The sequence below is a fragment of the Neopsephotus bourkii genome, unplaced genomic scaffold (assembly GCF_033783945.1).
Source record: "Neopsephotus bourkii isolate Nb327-2 ecotype Australia unplaced genomic scaffold, CSIRO-AGI_Nbou_v1 NB_1820, whole genome shotgun sequence".
In the NCBI taxonomy this organism is placed as follows: Eukaryota; Metazoa; Chordata; class Aves; order Psittaciformes; family Psittacidae; genus Neopsephotus; species Neopsephotus bourkii.
The window spans coordinates 3,088,028-3,111,891 of NW_026902293.1; the positions used below are offsets into that span (position 1 = coordinate 3,088,028).

Below are 23,864 nucleotides of genomic sequence, written 5' to 3' on the forward strand. Positions count from 1 at the left end.
TTTTTTTTCTTTTTCTTTTTTTAAATAGGGACTACCTTTTATTCGTTTCGTACGGTGCTAGATTAGAAAGGGCCTGGGCCTGGAGTTTTAACAATGTGCTTAATAGATGATAATGAATAGGCAAAATGAGTCAAAGAGCAACAAAGATACGCTAACCCAAATTCCTGGAATAATTGGCTTAAAAATCTAGTTGCAGCCATTTTTTCAAGCATATGTCATGAAGATTCCATAACATCATTTTCCTGTGTTCTAACTTAAGAACAACAGAGATAGATACAGAAAATAAATTTTGTTCTGCTGTTCTAGTGTAGGACTTATTCAATTATTGCTTTCAACCATGAATAGGAAATCCAAGTTACAGCTGCAAATTAAGGGGTTTATGAACTTTTCTTAAGCAGAATTCTGTGCAAAGACTTCAATTTTCTGCTGGTACTACTAACATGACAAGCTCAAAGGAAATGTGTGTTTTATAGTCATTTCGGTTTATCACCATCTTCAACTGTTATTCATGAAATAAAGTTTTCATTGTTGTAAGTGGAGTAAATATTATGGAAGGAAAAACTGCACCACTGTAACAGCCACAAATGAAGGGTCACTAAGGGAAATGGTGGAGAAAACCAAGCACAAGATCTGCTAAGTAAATAAGTTTTGCTTGGTGTCATCACTAGAGAGCTATAAGATTAGGTATAGAGATAGGCTCTTGAGCAGTCAAGGTCTCTGCCTTTCACCATTTCAGGAAAATCTCACAGGCAAGCAAGGTGTCTAAGATGCAGATCCAGCTACTTGAAGCACTCCTGAGGTGTGTGTTTGGATGCCCAGATTTCAAGATGGGGAGTGATTCAGTGATTCTAGGCAAGAATCTTTCTTTGCCTACAGGAAAAGAAAGTGGTAGGACTAAGCCAGATACCAGTCTACAGTTTTTCACTTGGCTTTGGTCAGAGGTCCTGGCCAAACACAGGAGGGGCAGAAGGCTTCTTGCATGTTTGGGCAGTCTGCTGAGCAGATTCTGGTGTGACTCAGCACTGTCTCCTGCCAGCTGGCCGGCACATGGGACAAGGAGGAATGGCATCCAAACCTCTTGCTTGTGAACTTAACCAAAAGCATAGTCTGTATTTTTTTGAGTGACTTTTTGTGACATCATCATGATCCAAAAAAATAATGTTTGGCTATGACAGAACTGCTGTCATAGGTCTGGGAAGGACTGGGAAGGTCTAAACAGTCTGTCAGATCAAGGACGTAATCTTGGCCTTTGCTGGACAAATTATAAAGGGAGAAGAGACAATAGAAAATAACCTTAATGTGCCAGGTGAAGGAACTTCTCTGGTTCCTGCATTCAGAAAGTAACCCTTCCTCCAGCTAAACCTTCCAAACACTGGCCTTATTCAATGGTGGATACTAGCTACAATAAGCTTGCTTTTTTTTTTTTTCTTTCCAGTTAGCCATCAAGTGCCAAATCTTGATTCTTATTACACTGTTATCTTTAACAGGGATCTAGATGTACCTCCAGCATCTAGTTATTGGCAAAGTCAACTTTTTTTTTCAAGTCCAAATGATTTTACCTACTAAAAAAATTGTAACAAAATTTTCCATTGAATTCTTGTCCTTATTAACTATAATTCTGTAATAATAATATGCTCAGTGTGAATGAGACACAGTTTTGCCCCAGTACAGTTTTCTTCTCTCTGTGCTGACATCAACCCCCATATATGTCTCCTGCAGCCAACAGAACTCTCACTCAGCACGTTCTTCCCCTCCGTATCTGTTTCTTTCTTTAAGTTTCTATTTCTTTATCTACCCAATCCATTCTGCTGCCAGTTAGTAAAAATGAAACCAGTAACAACAAAAAAGCAATGGTATGCTACAGAGAGGATGAATGGAATTTGCCAACTGTATTCACATGAGTCTTACATTAGGCCAGTTTTATGTAGCATCTGACTGGCTCAGAAGGATTTCTGCAAAGGTTGAGATCCAGCTCTGCTGACCTCATTGCAGATCCAAGGCTTTTCCGTAAAAGATGAAAGTAACTATGGGATGTGATTTCCATAGCCCACATGTATGCTGGATGATACCCCAGAACACTGTTGATTTACCAGGGTCCGCCCTAGGTCTCTTTGGGTCAACACATCTCTGATTCCTTTCATAAAAGCTGTGTGGGTCAGGAGAAGATGTGAGACCAGCTCCCCTTCTGGCACTGTGGCAGTGAAGCACCTACAGCTGGGAGCTCCCAGTTGTCAGGTCCCACTGCAGAGATACAGTTCTGGCAGCAAGGTTCTCTTACACCACACTGTCACAGACAAGGCAATACTGTCATAAAATCTGAGGTTCACCAATTCTGGCATTAAACAATTCTAAATATAATCCTAAAGCTTGTGTTATATCCTGAAATGAAAAAAAAACCCCAAACAACCCCAAAACCCTCTTTAGTGATTTCATACAGAAGAAATGGAATTATACTCTCCTTATCTCAGGCTCTTTAAATCATTTTCCTTCAAGGGCATATATTCAAGCCTGATCCTGGCAAACAAAAGAAGCTACCTGCAGTGCTTAGATGACCCTGATAACACTTCCCTGAAACAAAGCCTCTGAGCTACAGCACATTTTGTACCTGTTTTTGTTCTTCTCCTAAGCCGTCCCACATTGAAGCTACAATTTTAGAGACTTCACCAAAAGTAGCATTGGGGTTTTGGCCCTTGATGGCTGCTTGAGTGTCTCGAAAGAATAATGCATAGGCAGACACAGGCTTCTGTGGCTCATTTGGATCCTTCTTCTTCTTCTTTTTGGGAGTTTTGGGTTTCTTTCCCATATCTGAAGCAGGTCTTTTCTCTCCACCATTGACCTGGAACATAAAATTAGAAAAGTACTATTAAAAAAGCCAATTTAATTCAGCCCATCTATCGATCTATTGTTAGGTCTTCTATGATAAAAAGGTCTTCCATTTTGCATGCAAAAATGGAATTTTAGTTGCCATCTTTGACAATCCAATTGTTGACACAGTCTACTTTCATCACATGTATAAAATGCCTTGAAAGTATTTCAGATTATGTATTTTTTTCCCCTCAAAGTGCTTTGTATTTAGCTTTCATACAATTGCTATAATCCTATTTATGGTTCATCTGGTCATCTTTTCACCTTTTCTAAGTTTCATTGCTAATGGCTATAACACGCATCTAATGAGTGAAATTAAATTAGTTTCATTACAGCCTGACCACCAGTTCAACAACATGAACCACCTACATACAGGGAGAACACTGTCATTTCTACCTTTTTTTTTTTAATCCTTACCGTTTCCCAGAACTATCCCAGGCTACTGTTCAAATTAATTTCTATTGTAACTAGCGGTACAACTTCCAGGGAATTTGAAGAGAATCTTGATTGTGAGTAAAACATTTGAAGTTACTGACATCCCCCTACATGCCTTCTAATTAAAATCTGAAGAAACAAAGCATTACCAGTACAGACAGTTTAGAACCCTTTTTAGAACCAGTTCTGACCCGCTTAGATTTAGCTGCACAGTTTTTTCCTCTGCTCATGTAAAAGCAAGCATGAAAGAGGAATGGTATACGAAGAAAAGAGTATGTGCATTATTTGTGTACTACCTGAAAAAAAAACCCTGCACATGAGCATTTTTGCAACTATTAAACACAACTACACATTGCCATTGAATAGCTCAGAGACCCTAATCACCAAAGCACCTACATGACTTAGAAGTATATAAAGGGACACAGTCCTGATTCTTCAACAGATTTGGTACTTCATAGTGAAGCACCTCCTCTTGGTATGATCACTTAATTCATTATATCTGTAGCAATGATGTGTGATTATACCAGAGGGTTCAAAGGTTTTTTCCCTTATTGGCATGGCCAGAGTCCTGCCCATCATAAGCATTTTGAAGTATGAGAAGATCAAGAGCATAAAAGGTTTGACACTAGGCTAAGGCACAGCTTTTATCACATCCTTTATTATTATTTTTTAATAATGCATATCAAGTGACACAGGAGAACACAGGTGTTCAAATCACTGCAACTGCATGAGGAAAATGACTAGAAATTCTCATTTTGAGCAAAAAACTTCTTTATTTTTCTATGTACATTCCTGTGTGGTATCCAACAGTGCCAGGTGATGACAGTGAACAGCCTGGATCTCTGTGGCTTACTAAGCACAGCAACAAAGTGATGACCATGATCAGAAAATGAAGTTGCTTGTTTCCCAAGCATTATGCTATAATAAATGCATATTTAATACAAGGTTAATGGACAGGGAGCTTATTGGAAGCATTTGGAAAATATGGAAAAATAAAAGCAGTGTGCTACCCATTACTAAGTTATCCAACTTTAAGTCTCACTAATACTTCATTCTATGGGATACACAAGACTAGTAACGCTCCCTAATTAATTAATTAATTAGCTAATTTGGCAATATCTGTCCAAAGTCTTTGTACAATTGTACGCAAACTCCATCAGCAAGGAGGCTTGACAATAATTTGGGCTACAGTTAAAGTTTTACCTCCATTATTTGCTAAAGTTCTCCTCTTTTCAGAGTATTTTTGGACTAATGAGATTTAAAAGTTTCCTGTGTATTAAAATATTACATTACTTAAACTACCCTTAAGCTAGGTGATATGCTGCAAAAACTTGTATAAGACATCTTCTGGTAAACTGTTCTGAAAAAAGCTCTAAAATCTTATTCTCCAACCTGAATTATCAAGAGACTTCAAAACCCTACTGTTAAAAGAGAGTACTCACAAGGGAAATTGTGTTTGTCTTATATGAAAATAACAAAATAAAAAGAATACCAGAATTCCAGTACTAATAACTTTACAAATGGCTGAGATGATGGCCTACCTTATGCTCCCATCAGTCTATCAGCTTCATAGACTCCACTTCTAACCACCAAAGCAGAGACAGATGGGAAGTAAAATAAAAAAACATATATATTTTGCTAGGCATAGACTTGTGCCTCAAAATCCCTGGAGGTGTAGTTAGCTCATGGTAATCCACCTACTGTCATGTCTTATTGCTTAATTATGGTGATGTATTTAACTTATTTATCACAAGAAAGCAATAATCTTTCACTTTAAAAAAGTGTACATTAACCATGTTGCACACATAATAGATCACAAAAACATCTACTGTAGGATTTAAAACTATCAAGTAAGGCACATCGTTGATATCTAAATGTCCCTTGAGAAGCTGGAAAATGTCTATAAGCATATTTAAAATAAACTGCAATAGTACCAAAGCCTTTAATGGAGCTAGGAGAGCTGTTTTATGCACACTATCTTGCAGTAATCGCTGTAGTTTAAAATAGATTTTAATCAAGCACCATCTGCATAATAGGCTGAACAGACAACACAGAATTCTACTTATAACTGTTATCATATAAAGTAAATATTGTAAAACCTCTACCACACAAAAAGAATATGCTGCAGCAGTTCTTCAGTAATCGTGTTTCTGTTAGTTAATTTTTGCTGCTTGCAGTCCTTTCACTATCTTCCCTCTAAAATGCGTTATTTGAAATTCTCTCATAAGTGATATTCAAATGAGCATGGAAGAAAACCTTGTTCCCCATCTATGAAGAAATACATATTTGCAAACCAGTAATGCTTTCAGCAGCTCACAATTATGCTTGGCAATAACTGAAAACATGTTTAATGATCCAACAGTATGAATTATGGCAAGAATTACATAAATGTAATATTCCAATATTGAGGTGGTCAGAATAAAGCAAGTGGCAAGTGACCACTTGGTTTAGAATATTTTTATAGTTGCTTAGAACTTGATTTTTAAGTTCTTCTTTTTTTCTTTTTCTAGCCATAGTCCCACATATTAGATTTAGAAGAATCAAGGAGACTTGGAGATGTACACTTGCAGACACAATATCCTTGGTCTGAGACTACATTTTATATTTAATCATAGAATCACTGAATCATAGAATCATAGAATCGTTAGGATTAGAAAGGACCTTAAGATCATCTAGTTCCAAACCCCCTGCCATGGGCAGGGATGCCTCACACTAGACCCTGTAGCCTAAGGCCCTGTCCAACCTGGTCTTGAACACTGCCAGGGATGGAGCATTCACAGCTTCTCTGGGAAACCTGTTCCAGTGCTTCACCAGCCTCACAGTAAAGAACCTCCTTATATCTAACCTGAATTTCCCCTGTTTAAACCCATTCCCCCTTGTCCCATTTTTAAAGTCCTTGACGAAGAGTCCCTCTAAGCATTCTTGTAGGCCCCCTTCAGATACTGGAAAGCTGTTATGAGGTCTCCACGCAGCCTTCTCTTTTCCAGGATGAACAGACCAAATTTTCACAGCCAGAGGTGCTCCAGTCCCCTGATCAACCTCATGGCCCTCTTCAGGACTTGCTCCAACAGTTCCATGTCCTTTTTATGTTGAAGACATGATAACTGCATACAGTGCTCCAAGTGAGGTCTCATGAGAGCAGAGCAGAGGGGCAGGATCACCTCCTTCAACCTGCTGGTCACGCTCCTTTTGATGCAGCCTAGGATACAGTTGGCTTTCTGGGCTGTGAGCGCACACTGGGCTGTGAGCGCCGGCTCATGCAAAGTTTCTCATAAACCAACACCCCCAAGTCCTTCTCTGCAGGGCTGCTCTGAATCCCTTCTCTGCCCAACCTGTAGCTGTGCCTGGGATTGCTCTGACTCAGGTGTAGGACCTTGCACTTGGCATGGTTAAACTCCATAAGGTTGGCACCAGCCCACCTCACAAGTGTGTCAAGGTCCCTCTGGATGGCATTCCTTCCCTCCAGCGTATCAACAGCACCACATAGCTTGGTGTCATCGGCAAACTTGCTGAGGGCGCACTCAATCCCACTGTCCATGTCACTGACAAAGATGTTGAACAGGATCAGACCCAATACCAACCCTTCAGAGGCACCACTTGTTACGGGTCTCCATTTGGGCATCAAGCTGTTGATCACAACTCTCTGTCCAAAATTCTGCATGCGCCCATACAGCCAGCTCTTTATCCACCAAGCAGTTCATCCATCAAATTTATGTCTTTTCATGATTTTGCTAGGCACAGAGGTGAGACTGACTGGTCTATAGTTCCCTGGGTCTTCTATTTCCCCCTTCTTGAAAATGGGGGTTATAGTTCCCTTTTTCCAGTTGTCAGGAACTTCACCTGACTACTGTGAATTTTCAAATATCTATGATTTCAATGGACCTAGTAGCTTTCTGACTCTACATACATAGTCTTATAATTATGCTGCTGTTGTCACTGATCTTATGGTCAAGCATCATCAGCTGTCTTGCCTTAAAGCAAAAGTGTGTAGGGCAACTGCACCCTCTATAATGCAGCTCATTTCCCTTTTTTGTTCGAGGGAATATATGATGTTTAAAGTCAAAAAAGCCTATAAGTAAGAGCCTTTATGAGAATAAGTATTGCCAAAAAATATTCAGCAGTTGCTGCTATTAGTTCTATGTATGTTGGATAAGGCTTACAACAATTTGAATATTTATCATAGACTGATCATTCAAGAAAGGCAGTATGTGAACAATTACATCAGTTTGTAAAGTTTCCTTATTACTGGCATTTGGAATATGTATGTTAAGCTGAAATGGTCATTCCCTGCATGCACGGAAATCAGTGATTCACTCAGCATACAATTATATGATCTAGTCAAAATGTATATAACATATATATTTTCATACTTTCTGTCATTCTCTTTCTATAAATTCTGGCAAACATGACCAGTACACTGAGATTTCTGTATTCTTTTATCTCAATAGAAAAAGGTACAGTTGTTAGGGATGTCTCTATCGAATCAAAGGGCCATTGTCTTCTCTTTCACATGTAAGGCTGGGCATTTGGCTGGTATAAACTAAGGGAGGTTATATGACACTGAGGTGATTTTCCATTTGAAAATGTACTTTTTTTGATCAATGCTGGTACATAGGCAAACTTCTTCTCCTGCCGGTTAAATAGGGAGAATGTCACTGTTGCTATTAACAATATAGTGAATTCAGAGGGAGTTGTTTTTGCACAGTCCTCATGGCAGGAACATCGAATCATTTGGTTGGAAAAGTCCTTTAAGATCAGTAAATCCAACCATCCACCTAATGTGCCAAGTCCACCACTAAACCATGTCCCTAAGTTACACATCTAAGCATTTTTTAAATACCTCCAGGAATCAGGACTACAACACTTTGCTGGGCAGCCTGGCATCTGGCATCTTAAAACACCAGTCCCACATTTACTTTTACTGGTTTCATGAAGCTGCTCAAATGTGGCAAGATCCAGCAGCTGCGACACAACTACATCTCCTGAAGGAGATTCTCACAAAAGACAGAACAGACTCTCTTTCCTGTCCCCATCCAGTACCTTTTTTCAACTGGGATGATTTCTGGAGCGAGAACCCTCTCAGGCCCCTCCAAAGCAGCTATGAGAAAATGTAATACTGCTGTCGCTGGGGAGACAGCTTCTCCACAGAAAGCTGGTTTATTCTAAGCATCCATATCCATTCATATTCACTGGCAACTTCCAGAAAGAGCAACATTGACAGAAAGATACGCAGCAGAGGGGCTGAATTCATAAATTGTAACAATACACTAACTTCTTATGCTGATTATTCAATCCCTCTTGTCTTTTACAGAGGGAACTTTTATACAGGGAACACCAGAACCATTGCATCAGATCAGCCATGACAGTGCACTGCCCATCTCCAGCAGTGGACAACTTCAGATGTTTTCACAAAGACCTAAAAATCTCACAGAAGACAGGTATGGCAAAATCTGGCTCCAATCAAGTTTGCAGTTTAAACCCTACTAGTTGGAGACAAACTTAAGCCCTCTGTCAGCATTAACCGTTTTAACATACTTTAAAACTTTTCTGTTAGCAGAAATTATAATTATTGAATTTTAAGTTATCAACTTCAGTATACTGAATTTAATTTTGTGTTGGGCATTTTGCCTTCTCTTATCTTTCTGCTTAGACTGAGCATGAGAGAATTTTAAGGAATTTTCCAAAATGGCTTGTTAAAAAGTTGAACACTACATAAACTGGCTTTCACACAAAAAAAAAGGACCAAGTTTTACTTGGTCTGCAGTGCTTCGTATTTCTTTACTGAAAACATTAGCATCCAATGAGTACTGTCTACATGACACCACAACCCTACACTTTCGCTAGCATAAAGTTTTGCAGTGAAAAAGTACAAGAAAAATATGGGTGAAGTAACTGAAATATTTGATAGAAGCAGAAAGGATATATTCATTACTTGAATAGATGTTTTCTCCAGAAGTTTAGAACAACTTGCACATTCCCACCAACATATGTAAAAATACTAGCAAAGCAGTAGGAGCAGAAAATGAATTATTCTGAAAAAGTAAAGGCTGCCTGGAATTATTTTTACATAGCTGTATTCTGAAGTCTCCCTCAGTAAGGAAGTTCTCATTTAAAATGTATGAATTATTCAGTAATTTTTAAAACCTAAAGTTTCTGAAATCAGGGGAAAGACCTAAAATAAAACTTTTGAATCAGAATTTATTCAAAATGTGGTAGAACATATGTCTCCAATTACATGATTATTTTATAGCTTGAGGCATGAAAAACAATATAATTTGAAAACAAATCAGACTTACATTTCTTGACTGCATTATACCTCCTCAGTGACTCACAATGAGTTTTCATCACATTCCTCACAAGTCTGCAACTTTTCTCCACAAGACATGGACATGTACAAACCACAATATATGCTATGCTACATGACTGCTCTAACAGGACTATTTTGTAGTGACCATGAAATAGACCTGAAGAGGTTCTCAGTTTTGGCATGCTCTATTCCTGGTTTACGAAATGACTTTGTGCTAAGACTTTTTGAGTCTCAGCTTTTGTGTCTGCATAATTAAAATAATATATTTGTGCATTTTTTAAGGTTTTCAGGATTTGGGAAGGTGTGAGAGGTTTTTGCACACAAAATCTGCTATATAATTTTACATTTATATTTTAAAGAAATTTATTATTTAAATTACTATTATCACTTCATGCCTGTACTGCCGCTAAAATGAAGCTCAAATATGCCATGAAGTAGTGTTGGCACCTCCCAGAGTATAAATGCACAATGGGTCTTCAAGATTTCGAAGGTAAGATTTTTAAAGTTTGCAGAGGATCTTTCTTTCTGTTTGCTATGATGTTCTGGTCAGTCATGCTGTGACCAAGTAGAAAAGACTAGCATGTTGTACAGACTGTTCATACTTTTTATGGCAGTAACTTGATCTTTTAACTGGGAAAAAAAGTCCCTTCTATGCAAGTGAGAAAACTCAACCGTTATTTTTAAGTCCTAAAGGAATGGCTATCCTTTAGGTGTTTTATAGGATTCCAATTTGCTTTCAAGAAGGTGAATGATGTCACTTACTTAAGCTGCCTGAAGAATTGACTGGAAATTATAAGTTTTGTAATAATAACCCATTATTCACTTCAGTCAACCACCAACAATGTATAAAGTATCACCTTGATAACTGGCCATATGATTAATTTAGCAAGTCCTAAAAATATCCATAATTTATATAGTATTCCTAGCATCTAAGCCTACCTTAGAGCTATCTTCTCCTTCATCTTCATGGACTGAACTGGATGGTGAAGGAGTTGCAGATTTGCTTCCAGGTGGAGAAGGCGAGTTGTGAGGAACATTGTTTCCACCCATATTCAAACCAAGCTGTGCACTGAGCTGGGACTGGTTAATAGTAGTCAGCTGCCCGTGCTGCATCATTCCTGGCTGCCTAATATCTGCAGGTTGAACCCTTGGCCTCATGGTTGCCATCTGAGGATGGGAACTATACTGGGCTCCTTCTGTATTCCGTAAATCTTGCATCTACAAGAGGAAAAAAACTGTATTAAGCATATCACTAATAAAGTGTTCTGTTCCTTTAGACCTCAATTGGCCTGATTGGCTATATAAGGCTTAAAACAAATTACAAGTACTTAAATAAACACGTAAATACTGAAAATAAACAGAGTAAGGATATGATTGACATTTGCATAACAGTGATGGTTATAAACTACTCAGGTTCTAGTCTGAGACCACGGGAATAGCAAAAAGAAAAAAAAAAAAAGCTTGTTTCTTTATAGGGGAACAAAAGGGCACTGCTTCCTGTAGCTGCTTGTATAGCATTTCAGAATGCTAACAAACAGGGACAGGTTTGTACTCTGAAGTTCAGAACCAGATCAGAACATGCATATCCTCAAAACTGAAGGTAATTTCCAGGTCTAACTTTTCTTGTTAGGATTTCTGTGAGCTATGGATCTGGGAGCTGCAGTTTTGAGATCCAAATCCATTTTGCCTGGTGCTGCTCAATGAGGTACTGGAATTTTCAGGATTCAGGTGACTGACAAGAAGGATGCATTGACAGACTGATTAAATGATTTCTAAGTTGATTTGCTGCTAAGACATATATGAACAGAAAGCTCAGAAATCGTGGGATTGACAAATGAATCCATTGTGCTATGTGGGTCACCGCTTCATAGCATTAACGAGACATACTATTTTAATGCAAGCAACAAATTCAGTCTTTGCAAGGATAAGAATTAAAAGCACTGGAGGATGAAACTCCTTTCTTGTCCAGAGGTCAAATGCACCATACATACATTACAGCTGATTGCCTGTAACATCTTTTCAGTATATTCATATGGAAACATGACGAATAGCAAACAGCATGAGGGAGAAGCTCAGATTTAAGCTAAAGGTGTTTGGTGGGTGATTTAAAATTGAAGTGTTGTTATGGTTTAAGCCTAGCTGGTAACTCAGAACCACACAGTCGCTTGCTCACACTCCCCCCAACTTCTTTCTCCCTCTGCTCCCAGAGGGATGGGACGGAGAATAGAAAGAATGTAACTCCCACGGGCTGAGATAAGAATAGTCCAGTAACTAAGGTATAACACAAATCACTACTGCTACCACCAGTAATAACAATCACGAGGGAAAAAACAAGGGAAGAGAATACAACCGCTCACCACTCGCCGACCGATACCCAGCCCAACCAGAGCAATGATCTAGCCCTTTTGGGTAACTGCCCCCAGTTTATATAGTGGGCATGACGTGCTGTGGTATGGAATACCCCTTTGGTTAGCTTGGGTCAGGTGTCCTGTCTCTGCTTCCTCCTGGCTTCCCCTCCACCTGGCAGAGCATGAGACTCACAAAGTCCTTGGGCAGAGTAAACATTACTGAGCAGCAACTAAAAACATCGGTGTTATCAGCACTGTTCCCAGGCTGAAAGTCAAAACCACAGCACTGCACCAGCTACTAAGAAGGAGAAAAATGACTGCTACTGCTGAACCTAGGACAAGTGTCAATTCAGAGCTGAAATGAAATAGATATAAATGTCTATCTGTGCAACAGACAAACATGCCTTGCATATCGAGTGGAATCTGACGGGAACTACCATTGTGTAAGTTCCATTATGATAAGGACATGTGTTAATGGTTCAATGTATTAAGATAACCACATTCTAGTGGCAGTCTTTGTTAGGCATGTCATCTGAATTGTCTAAAGATCATTCAGATTTTTTTTAAACTTTTTATAGTTTGTGACTTCTATAACCTATCTTGCTCTCATGCACACACTTCTATATATCACAGCCACCTCTGTAAGATACTTTTCAACTAGTAACACACAGAAAAGATAAACTTGTAACTTCACCTTTTCCCTTATTAATGATAGTGTAGAATTTATCAGTTTTAGGGAGATACTCTAAGAGCTTGGGAATTGATTTTTTAAAGCTTGCTTGTTGACAGTAAATCAAACTAATAATACCATTAGTTATGGCATACTTACCACTTTACATGTACATGTGTCTCTGAAAAGTATTTCAAATGGCTTCTGACAACATGACAACACATTTATACTTGTATTTATATTGCTTTAGAAATTAATAGCTTTTGGTAAAAAAGGGTTATTGATACAAACATGTTCAAGTTCACTTACTGGCTACCAAAGCACTGTAGGAGAGGAGCAGAGACAGTGCAGTGTATGAAGTCAATTGAAGGCTGAAATTTGAATCCTAGCAAACACTTGTATTTTTAAAGATTGCTACTGACTTTTTGTTCCCTTCTCTCCAGTATCAGCTCCCCTCCTTGCAAACATATTAGCCTTGAAAGCTATCATTATCTCTGCCTCTAGCAGACAACCTGTATCAAGCCAGTTGTGCCCATGAAGCTCTAACTGCTGTTCAGCCATTTTGCTCTAGATCCAGCTGTTTGGGCTGGGCAGCAGCTGGAGAATGGGGACCAGGAGTGCCCAGCCTATCCTGGAAACCCACTCAGCCCTTGGATGCTAGGGTCAGGGAGGCAAAACTCTCCAAAAGCCTTCCCTCCACCCTGTCTGCAGTGCTCCAGCCCCAGAGGGTGTGTGTGTGCCCTCCCTGGGGTGCCCACGACCCCGCAGGAGATGAGCCCATGCCGCTCCACTTGTGAACACCCCAAGTTTTCATGGGGCAGCATCTTGTGGTGTCAGAGTAGGGCTGCGAATAACCCCCCTCACAAAAGACTAGAAAAACAAGACTGCTCTTAAATAAGAGAACACATTATAAGGATTTGACGAGCCCTATAAAGGAAACAAGCACTATTTGAAACTCCTAACAACTCTTATTTTGAATGAAGTTGCTAAGTATCTATCTCTGAAAGCAGAGCAAAGGTTATAATTTTAATTATTTTTCCCCAAGTAAAATATAACACAATTGCTATTATTCAAATGATCTCTCCTTTATTAAAAAAATCTTCATATGAGATTCAAATATTATCAGATAGATACTGCAGGAAATTCTGTGCTGTCATCTTGAAACAACATATATTTTTAAGTCTCCGGTGTTGAGTATACACTGTGCTTTCAGATAAACAACTGGACGGTACTGGACATGCACCCTGTCGTGGTTTAAACCCAGCCAGCCAGCTTGTTCACTCACTCCCAGTGAGTGGTGCTGGGCTGGAAGCAGTCAAGGCCCACGTCTCCCCGCCTCCACCCCAGCCAGGGGCTCTCCTCTTCCCCGCTCCCGGAGGGATGGGGAGGAGAATCGAAAGAATGCAAATCCCACAGGTTGAGACAAGAACAGTCCAGCAACCAATGTACAACACAAATCACCACTGCTACCACCAACGACAACAATGAAAAGAGAAAATAACAAGGGAAGAGAATACGATACCACCGCCGAAAAAAGAGTCTGACCCAGAAGACCCCATGTCCTTCCGGGTAACTCCCAGTTACCCCCCCGGTCATGACGTGCTGTGGTATGGAATACGTCTTTGGTCAGTTTGGGTCAGGTGTCCTGTCTCTGCTTCCTCCCGGCTTCCCCTCCTCCCTGGCAGAGCATGAGCCTCACAAAGTCCTTGGTCAGGGTAAACATTACTTAGCAACAACTGAAAACATTGGTGTTAGCTCTGTTCCCAGGCTGAAAGTCAAAACACAATGCTCTACCAGCTTCCAGGAAGGAAAAAAATTGACTGCTACTGCTGAACCCAGGACACACCCATACAAAAAATGTGTGTGTGTGCATGTATATTTGTAAGAGAACCCTTCACTACTGAAATTCTGAGGACTGCAAATGATCTGGTGCAGTACAGAAAAGCCCCAGTATTTTTCTTTTCACATGAACTCAGCCTGTCTTCTAAATTTTAAAATCACAAAAATACCAGGCTACCTTTATGAAAGTGGGTGTAAACAGCAAGTTTGTTTACCAGTACATGTTCCTTTTTAGTTGCTAAGCCTTAAACCCTCACCTACCATACCTGCTTGCAGAGAACCTGCCAGGACAAGGCCATTGCATAGAACTGTGTAGCTCAGTAAGGAGGATCCATATCTGCAGATGAGGATTTATTCTCACCTCTCTGCTATGCAACACAGAGCCTGCCTTCCCCCAACCTTCCCCTTCCTAATGAAAAAGTGAGATTGTCTAAGAAAGTGGAAACTGCTCATTCCTTGAGTAAGAATGGGCAGCTAACTGCGTAACTGTGGAGAGCTGTGAGACAACACCATGAAACACATGTGAATATGAGCCTTCAGGGTTCCTAAAGTGTCAATAAACCAAAAACTTTCATCTTCCCTGTTGGGTTCAGGAATAGTCCTATCCATGACTGGGTCACTGCTGTGGCGTGACAGTACGTCCCTGTTTCAAACACCGTGACGACCTCCTCTCTCCAGGAACAGTGTCACTAATCAGATATACTCTCTGGCAACATCATATGCAGAGTACGACCAATTTATTTTAAATTACTTCAAAATCAGAAGCTTCCTATTCCTCGTTCCTCCAGATGGGAGCTTTACAAAACCCACCAATGTGTAGCTGTGCTGGAGCCATATTCCGTATGCAGAAGCAATATTGCGAACACACTTCTGCCGAATGCAAAGCTGAATACAAATCCTTCTGGGTGGCAGAATGCCAAATGGAAGAACAAAGTTAAAGAGTTTGAGTGATACACAGGATAAAGACAGTCTTAAAGTGATGCCTTCAATGGTCTCTCTGATGGGGTAATAATGATAATATCTTGCACTTTAATATCATTCTCCATCTGTCAGTTCCAGGATGTTTCACAACTTGTGTTATATTCAGCTTTAGAACATGCCTATTTTATTTTGGTTTGACTAATGGGGAAGCTATGATACATTTCTTTTCACTGCTATTTTTTTTTCCTGTTTGCATTTCGCTTATAAGCAGAAACTGAGCATCTACCCATTTAAGTGTTTGCAAGTTAAAAGAGATAGTAAAAGCCACTCATTCTGTGGTGTGTATCGATAACCCTTATTGGCACATGTTTAGTCCAAAACCAGAACAGGGCTGTCTGGCTGAAAACAAGCTCCTAGTGTCTATTACTCAAAGCTCCTAAGATACTAAGAATAAAACTAAAATGCTTAAAAAATAAGACCAACATTCTCCCCATCAGCTTAAAGCAAAACCGAAGCAAAGTATGCAATGCAAAATACAGTGATATCATCCCTGCACAGAAACATCTTACTGCAGGACAATGTGCGTACAGTATCCTAATCACAGAACCACAGAAATCAGTGCTAGAAGGGACCTCAAAAGGTTATTTAGTCCAACACTTTATCTCACAGCAGGATTACCTATACCTAAATAATTTCTGACAGATGTTTGTCTAACCTCTTCATAACCTCCCTAGGCAATTCTTGTGCTTAACTATCCTTACAGTGGAAAGGGCTTTTATTCTGTAATGTCTCACCTAAATCTCCTTTGCTGCAATTTAAACCTACTACTTTTTTGCTGTGCTCCCAGTGGACATGAGGAATGTTTTTCCCCTTCTTTACAGAAAAGTTGTACACACTGGAAGGCTATTATGAATTTCCTTTCAGTTTTTTCTTCTTTAGACTAAACAACTAAACCTGAAGATTGAAAGGTTTTGAGGGTTTTTTTTGCTGCACCTCTGATCATTATTCCTGCTGTCCTCTGGACTGTGTCCAATAACCTTCATCTTTCTTGAACTATTGTACCCACAAACACAGATATTCTTATCTGACATAACATTCAGAAAGAATCCTTCATCTCTCCCAGGATATAGCGTTAAAAAATCCAAATCCCTAATTATCTCTCTTTTTGATACAAGTTGGTTTAACCCATGCAAGATGCAGAAAGAGCAAAATTGCCAAACTCTCAACTAATGTCCCAGAAGGCATTTTTAGGAAGCAAATAACTTTTTTCTAAGAAGCGTTAGGCAGGCAGTTCCAAAAGGAACGTGCTGTTAGAAAAATAATTCCCACATTATTTTTCTTGTTATAATTAAGAACTGTGATGCAAAATCTCTGAAAAGCTGTGAAAGTCCAAATTGACCCTGTCTATATAAGCTAATTTAAATATTATCATTAAATGAAAGAAGAAACCCAGGTTGCTTTAAACAGACTGAATTAAATACTGCAGATCTAAGTATACTCAAAACCACTGAGGATTATACACTGGAGATGAAACATTAAGACATAAGGAGAAATACATACGGCTTCTCACTGAAGCAAGTGGAGATCACATACCTCACTACCCCAGGTAAATTTATATCAAGGCACAGCAGGCATTATTTCTGTAACAACCATCAGGTCTTATAATGATTTTTGCTTAGTTTTCTACTAGCTGAGAGCTCTTACTAACTATTTTGATGGACACCGTAGTAGTGGTTGACAGTTCTTTGCTTTTGTCTGAGCGGTCAAGGCAAATCAGAGAGCATCAATTTTTTACACTACACATACAGAAGCTGTTTCAATCAGTTAATAAAAAAAAATAAAATTGGGAGACAACCTCAGGGAGTCTGTCATGGTTTAAGCCCAGATGGTAGCTCAGAACCACGTAGCCACTCACTCACTCCCCCTATTTATTGCCCCCTGCTCCCGGAGGGATGAGGAGGAGAATCAAAGAATTTAACTCCCACAGGCTGAGATAAGAACACTCTGGTAACTCAGGTATAACACAAACCACTACTGCTACCACCAGTAATAATAATGATAAGGGAATCCTCCATCTCTGGCGGTGTTCAAGGCCAGGTTGGACGAAGCCTTGGGTTACGTGGTTTAGTGTGAGGTGTCCCTGCCCATGGCAGGGTGGTTGGAACTAAGTGATCTTAAGGTCCTTTCCAACCCTAACTATTCTATGAAATAACAAGGGGAGAGAATACAACCACTCACCACCCACTGACCGATACCCATGTGACCTGAGCAGCAATCTTGGCCTTCCAGGTACCTGCCCCCAGTTTATATATCGGGCATGATGTGCTGTGGTATGGAATACCTCTTTGGTCAGTTTGGGTCAGGTGTCCTGTCTCTGCTTCCTCCTGGCTTCCCCTCCTCCCTGGCAGAGCATGAGATTCAGGAAGTCCGTGATCAGAGTCAACATTACTTAGCAATAACTAAAACGTTATTGTGTTATCAGCACTGTTCCCAGACTGAAGTCGAAAACACAACACTGCACCAGCTACTAAGAAGAAGAAAAATGACTGCTACTGCTGAACCCAGGGCAGCAGGGTCTTAGATGAAATGTATGAAGATACCCAGACAGTCCTTACTTCTTCAGTGATGTCACTCACCTGAATCTCCATGTAAGCATCACAGACATTCTTTAGCAGACAGAAGGGGTGTCTTTTATTAGTCACTTATAGTCTTATTGATATTCCCAGGACAACTTATGCCACTGCCTGTGCCATATTGAGTCTGAATATTTGTCTGTTCCCAAATAATGCTAATTAAAATGCAGCACTAGCCCCAGTTGTGCCAAGCTCCTGAAAAGCTATGAGATTTGCTTAGAAATGTTACAGTTTTTATTTTAGATGTTTTAGCTGTTTTCTGCAATTAGCCAATGCACATCTGCAAGATGTTTCCCAGTGACACAGAGATGCTCATTAAAAAGAGAGTGAAAAAAAAAAAGAAAGAATTAATGAATTCCTACATAATCATTTGCCTCTCTAAGTCAAGGTTTCAAAAGAGGAGAAAAGATAACATTAAGTTGCCAGACAGGTTTGCAAGAGGTGATATACAGAGAAGGAATTGTGTTTGGGAGACCATAATCACTATTTATGATCAAACCAAACAGTTGCAAAACTGAAAAAACATTGTTTTTTTTTTTTTAATGAACCAAAATACAAGCCATATTCATCATACAGTCAGAGCTAAGTTTAAACTTAGAAGAGTAAAAATACAGAAATGTCCTTTTTAGACAGCTTTCATTAAGTTCATACTGATAATCAAGCAGTGATACCTCACAGTTATTCAATGCATGACTGGTTAGGGTCCCAGACTAATAGCAACTGAATCAAAAGCAAACCATGCAGTTTCATGTGTTGTATTCCATCATGGTGATGCTACTCAGTGAGATAACTTAAATCTTGAGATAACTTGAACATCTGCATTTGTGCACCAGAGAAAAACAAAAAGTGACCTCAATATTTAGAAGTCCAAAATCTGACAAGAAGCCAGGATTCACTAATTAGAGTGGATAAAACTCGTAACTGCTATGTATGTCCTGTCATGAACACATGACGATCAAACACAAAGATCCACATTCTATCAGATCTTTGTTTCTGTTCAGTTAAAGTAGAAATTAGATCTGTAACCCAGTCTTCTTTTAGCACATATATAAGAGAACGACTACTAAAGAAATATTTGTTATGAGAGCTAAGGTTACTGTAAAAGGACCACAGAGAACCATTCAAAACACATTAAAAGGAATAACTCAAAGCACAACAGAGGAAGGGATGTGTGTTTTTATCATCTCATTTTCATAATTCTCCTCTGTATCAGCTAACTGCATAATGAAAGACTAACTTTTAAAGTAAGTGGGTATTTGGGGAATATTTTAGTGGTTTACACAAGTGTAATTTATATACTATGACCAGTGCATTTGCAGGATAAAATGAAAGGACCATTCAAAATTTCTGTTGATTACGAAAAGTTTTTAAATTAAATGGCAGAAACCTCACACGTAAAAAGAACTCTAAACTAAAAAAAAAAACCTAACCACAAAAAAACCCTGAATTATTAAATTTACTACTCTAATCTTTTCAAAATCGTTCTGTTAAAAATTAAACCACTTCAGGTTGTTTTATAGAGTACTAGTTCTGTAAGTGATCTTAAGCTCCTTTAAAACAATTATATTCAAAATTTGACTGCAAAATTTTATAGCACGATCACATAATGACAAGAATGCAGTAATATAGTTTCTATATTTCTTGGTACGCAGTTAATTTGGTGACTATTAACATTCTTTTGTACTTTATGCGTTAATATCCTTTGAGTCGCACAGGGCCAAGGTCTCTAAACTAATCATAAAAAACTACTGACTGCTATTCACTCTAATATAATAACCCTTTATTTAAAACAACCTCCAATAAATTTCATTATAAGAAGTTATTAAAAGGGTTAAAAACCTATTAAATGTCAAAGAATTTGCCTGACTCAAACTTCTAATAAAGAAACAGAATAGGCTTTCTTTCTGAATTATTTAAATCTTTACTGACTGTGCACTGAACCATGAAATTAGAAAAGTGTTATTAGAAGTGTTCTCTGGTTTTTATAAAAGTTGTAGCATAGAATATATCAAACCACAGTCTTTAACCAGACTAGTTAAAGAAATAGGTTTTTAATCCTGAATACATGGTTTTCACTGATATAAAGGGTCATAATTAAAAGTCTGGCCTGGAAGCTGAAGATAATAAAATTATTATTACAGTAGCATACATGCTCATTTGGTATATTCTGGATGCATGTTTTCATTTTAATTTGGACAAGTATCTTTAATTTTGTTTGATCTTGCAAAGTCCACCAATTTGGACCCTCTCAGCAAACAATTAAACTTTTAATAGTGACTCATTTTAAAGAATTAATGGTGAATAATTTGTGTTATCTTTTTTTTCTCCTTTTTTAAGTGTCTTATATTTAACAGCAGGTGTAAGTTGACAGTAGACAAATGGAATCTAGGAGGTACAAGTCAAATATTTTAGCACACATCTGATAACAATATTATCCCTTTACTGTCTTTTTTTTTGCAAATAGAAATAAAACCAGTTTCTATTTCACCAGTTATTTACATAAGAAAAACAATCACACATTTCATATTTATTTGAGTTATGCTAAACAACTCCTGAGGCAGTAGTATATTCACAGGTTCACTCAAACACACCTGAATCCATGGCCTTTCATCAAGAGAAATGAAGTCAGAAGGACACTCGAGACAATAATTTCTCCCTTTCTTTTAGACAATAAAAATAGACGCATCCAAGTACATGAAATTATTAAGTCTAGGAATACAAACTAGATCCTTGGAAATACTGTGAACAGTGTGAAGCTCTAAGCTTGCTGTAGGGCAGGAGAGAAGAGGGGATGTAGGCAGCTACTGTTGTCTTTGCAGTACTTTGCTGCTGTGACTACCACCACCACGGTAGCCAGCACGAGATTGCCGTAACCTTTGCAGGCTTCTGAGCTATCCTATCCTATTACAGTTTCCCATATTCTATTCTAGTCTATTCTAGTCTTATTCCAGTCTAGCCTAGTCTAATTTTACCTGTTTTTTTATTATGTTCACCACAACAGTATCACACTATCTTCCTGCAGCTGGGTATGAGACTATTAGCTGTCACACGTTGTTCACTCTGTCTGCTTCAACAGACAAAGGTATCCTGACCACACGATTCCTCTCTCCCTACCACAAAGTAAAGGAAGCTGTATTGGACACATTTATATTAATAAAACAGGCTGGAGAGTCTTTCTTCAATCAGTAGCTGATTTGTAAATTTTCCAACAGATTTGCCAAGAATAGATCTGGCCACATGAGAGCAGAGAGTCCTAAGCACAGTGCAGGGCCTTAGAAGCAGTTTTGTATCTCCCAGCGATGACACCATATCTGCCACTGAATGTTTTCATACATATTTTAAATCTTGTATATGGTCATGTTAATCTGTAGAAGATTGGGGGACTTAGCATTTAAATACATAAATTTCCAATGAAATATTCATATCCATCACATTATGTATTTCAAAATAAAGTGGAGCTTGCCTAGCATTTACAAAGTGTTACACTTGAAATAAACTGAAAATATTAGAAGTAACTGAGATGTTTAAATAAAGTCATTTAATGATGTTTAGACTTGATAAACAATAACATGTAACTTGACTACAGCATTTACTATGTCAAGACTCCATGTGAATCATTCGTGTATGTCAATGTTCGTATGCTTAGGGCAACACAGATGCCCTAACACAGGGTTAGTCATTTGCTAACTCAATAGGTGTAAAATTCTTTGAGGAAGATGTTGAGATCTTGAATGAATAAGTAACCGTTTGAATTCTAGTCCCTTCAGGCTCTTACATTGTTTAATGAGCTTGGTTTCAGTGAGGGATGGCTGTCCAAGCAGAAGCTACTAGACCTACACTCACTAATAACGGATATAATAGGGAAAAATACTGAAAGGTGAAACAGAAAATAAAAGACCTATAACTGCAGATCATTCTTGGTGACTCCATACTGTATACCATTTTAGTTCATGCTCTGCCTTATTTCTCATCTCCTCTTGAAAAAGCTCCACCCTAGCTTTGTAATGTTGCATTATTTCCGTGGACAGCAACAAATTCTAGAGCTTGATGGTGAATTGGGTTCTGCCCTTCTTACCCCACGTGTCATGTGAAGTTAAAGGACAATGAATAGTCAGTTCTTTCTAGTTGGTGAGTTTGATCAAAACCCCCTATGAAAGAGTCAATATTATATATAAAGCAAAAAAAAGTTTTCAAAAGTGACTCATCTGAAATATATATCCAGCTAACTTGTGTCCTTCTGTGCCTTTTGTGTTTCCTCTTTATCTTGATAATTGTTTCATTTGCCTACGCCATTGAAGTCTTTGCTGCTCATTGAGTTTAACATCTTATTTGAAAAGCCGCAATCCTCAGAATCAATGACAGGATGTCTGCCTAAATGCAGGGCATGTCCAAGTGGGAAAAGACACAAAATTCCTTCTGGTTAGGAAATCACTCTAACCAAGCTGTGACACCCCAAAAGTTGATGCGATATTGGTGTCTCATGTCTCCTGATACAAGAAAACTCTATAGGATCTGATCTGCATCTTATATCAGTCCCAAGAGAAGTCAATTCCTTCACAAAGCTGGACTCTGCAGCACAGCACATCAGTTGGAACAAGACATTTTTTAAATACTGTCAGTGAGATTTAACCTAAGTATGCTACTTCTCTGAAAAAGGGTGTTGTAAGGGAGGAAGAGGCTGTCTTTTCAGTGTTATCCACCTGTTTAGGCACTGGACAGGAAAAAAAGGAGGCAAGATACCACATGAAAACCTCTTGTCATCCAGAAGGCAGAGAAAGGACAAACCTGAGCTGCTATATGCTCTAATCATCTCATTACCTTTATCATTAGGCTTATGAGATTTCCTGCTGGTATGCACAGACATTTAATGGACATTGTTTCCATTTCAATGTTATATGAAGCTGGATCTTTGAAACTGGGGTAACACAGGCAGGTCTAGTCTGCAATTGTCTATATTCTTCCTCTGGGCACTGTGATGCAGAACATCCTTGAAATTATTTCCTGGAGCCATAATGTCATTATCTGGGGTTGCAGTTTACAGATGGCATTGTGACTACAACAGAATCTCCTATAGAATTAATCATAAACAAATTCTGTAAGTAAGTCTGTAAGTAAGTTTAAGATGTCTGGTTTAGGGAGACTCAGCTGGCTCAAATTCCTGAAGGCTCATTGATAAATAATACTCCTGTTTACGTAACTAGCCATTTCAGCCTTGGATGGAAACTGTGGTGCTGTGCTAACTCTTGCATTCCCACACACAACAGTTGGATTAAACCGAACAAACCTTCCAGTAACTGCCTGCCATGCTAAACTCCATAGATTTTGACTGCACAGTACCCATAATTCACATTGACATGTATTTGCTGAAAACTAAATCTAGGTTTTGAATGTGCATTTTGTGAATTTCTGGACTAAGATAATTTTCCTTGGTAAAGATCATATTTTTCCTGGCCAATACCAGTAGCACTGAAAAAAACCCCCTATATCCCAAATGATTCTACTTTTCATTAAGTACAAAATCATTACGAAAAACATAATTTAGACTAATAAGAATGAGTTGGACAGCTTAAATTATGTTAATGAAAGGATCTTTTACCAAATATTCCTGCTGCTATGTTGCAGCCCTGTAAATTCTCAGTGTGAGTGATAGCACTAATGGAACTTGAAACAAAAGGTCTGCAAAATGTTTAACTCAGAAGAGATTGTTTTTCATACATATGATCTTGTTACCAAGTGATAAACTTACTGATATTTGTAACTGTATTGTCATAGTTTTCCCTGCAATATAAACCTAATGCCATAGTAAAATACTGTGGGGTTTGTAAATGTTAAGCACATGTGTTACT

At 38.6% G+C, this 23,864-nt stretch overlaps 1 protein-coding gene across 2 annotated transcripts in view; it reads right to left on the minus strand.

Annotated features, from left to right (window-relative positions):
• The window catches only part of TOX (thymocyte selection associated high mobility group box), a 225,010-nt gene that overhangs the window by 35,248 nt on the left and 165,898 nt on the right, over window positions 1-23,864 (minus strand). For both annotated transcript variants that reach the window (XM_061342956.1, XM_061342957.1), the window contains exons 4-5: window positions 10,547-10,825; window positions 2,606-2,836 (exon numbers count right to left, since the gene is read on the minus strand). In XM_061342956.1, coding sequence (XP_061198940.1) covers window positions 2,606-2,836; window positions 10,547-10,825 — 510 coding nt within the window. The remainder of the gene's footprint in view (window positions 1-2,605; window positions 2,837-10,546; window positions 10,826-23,864) is intronic.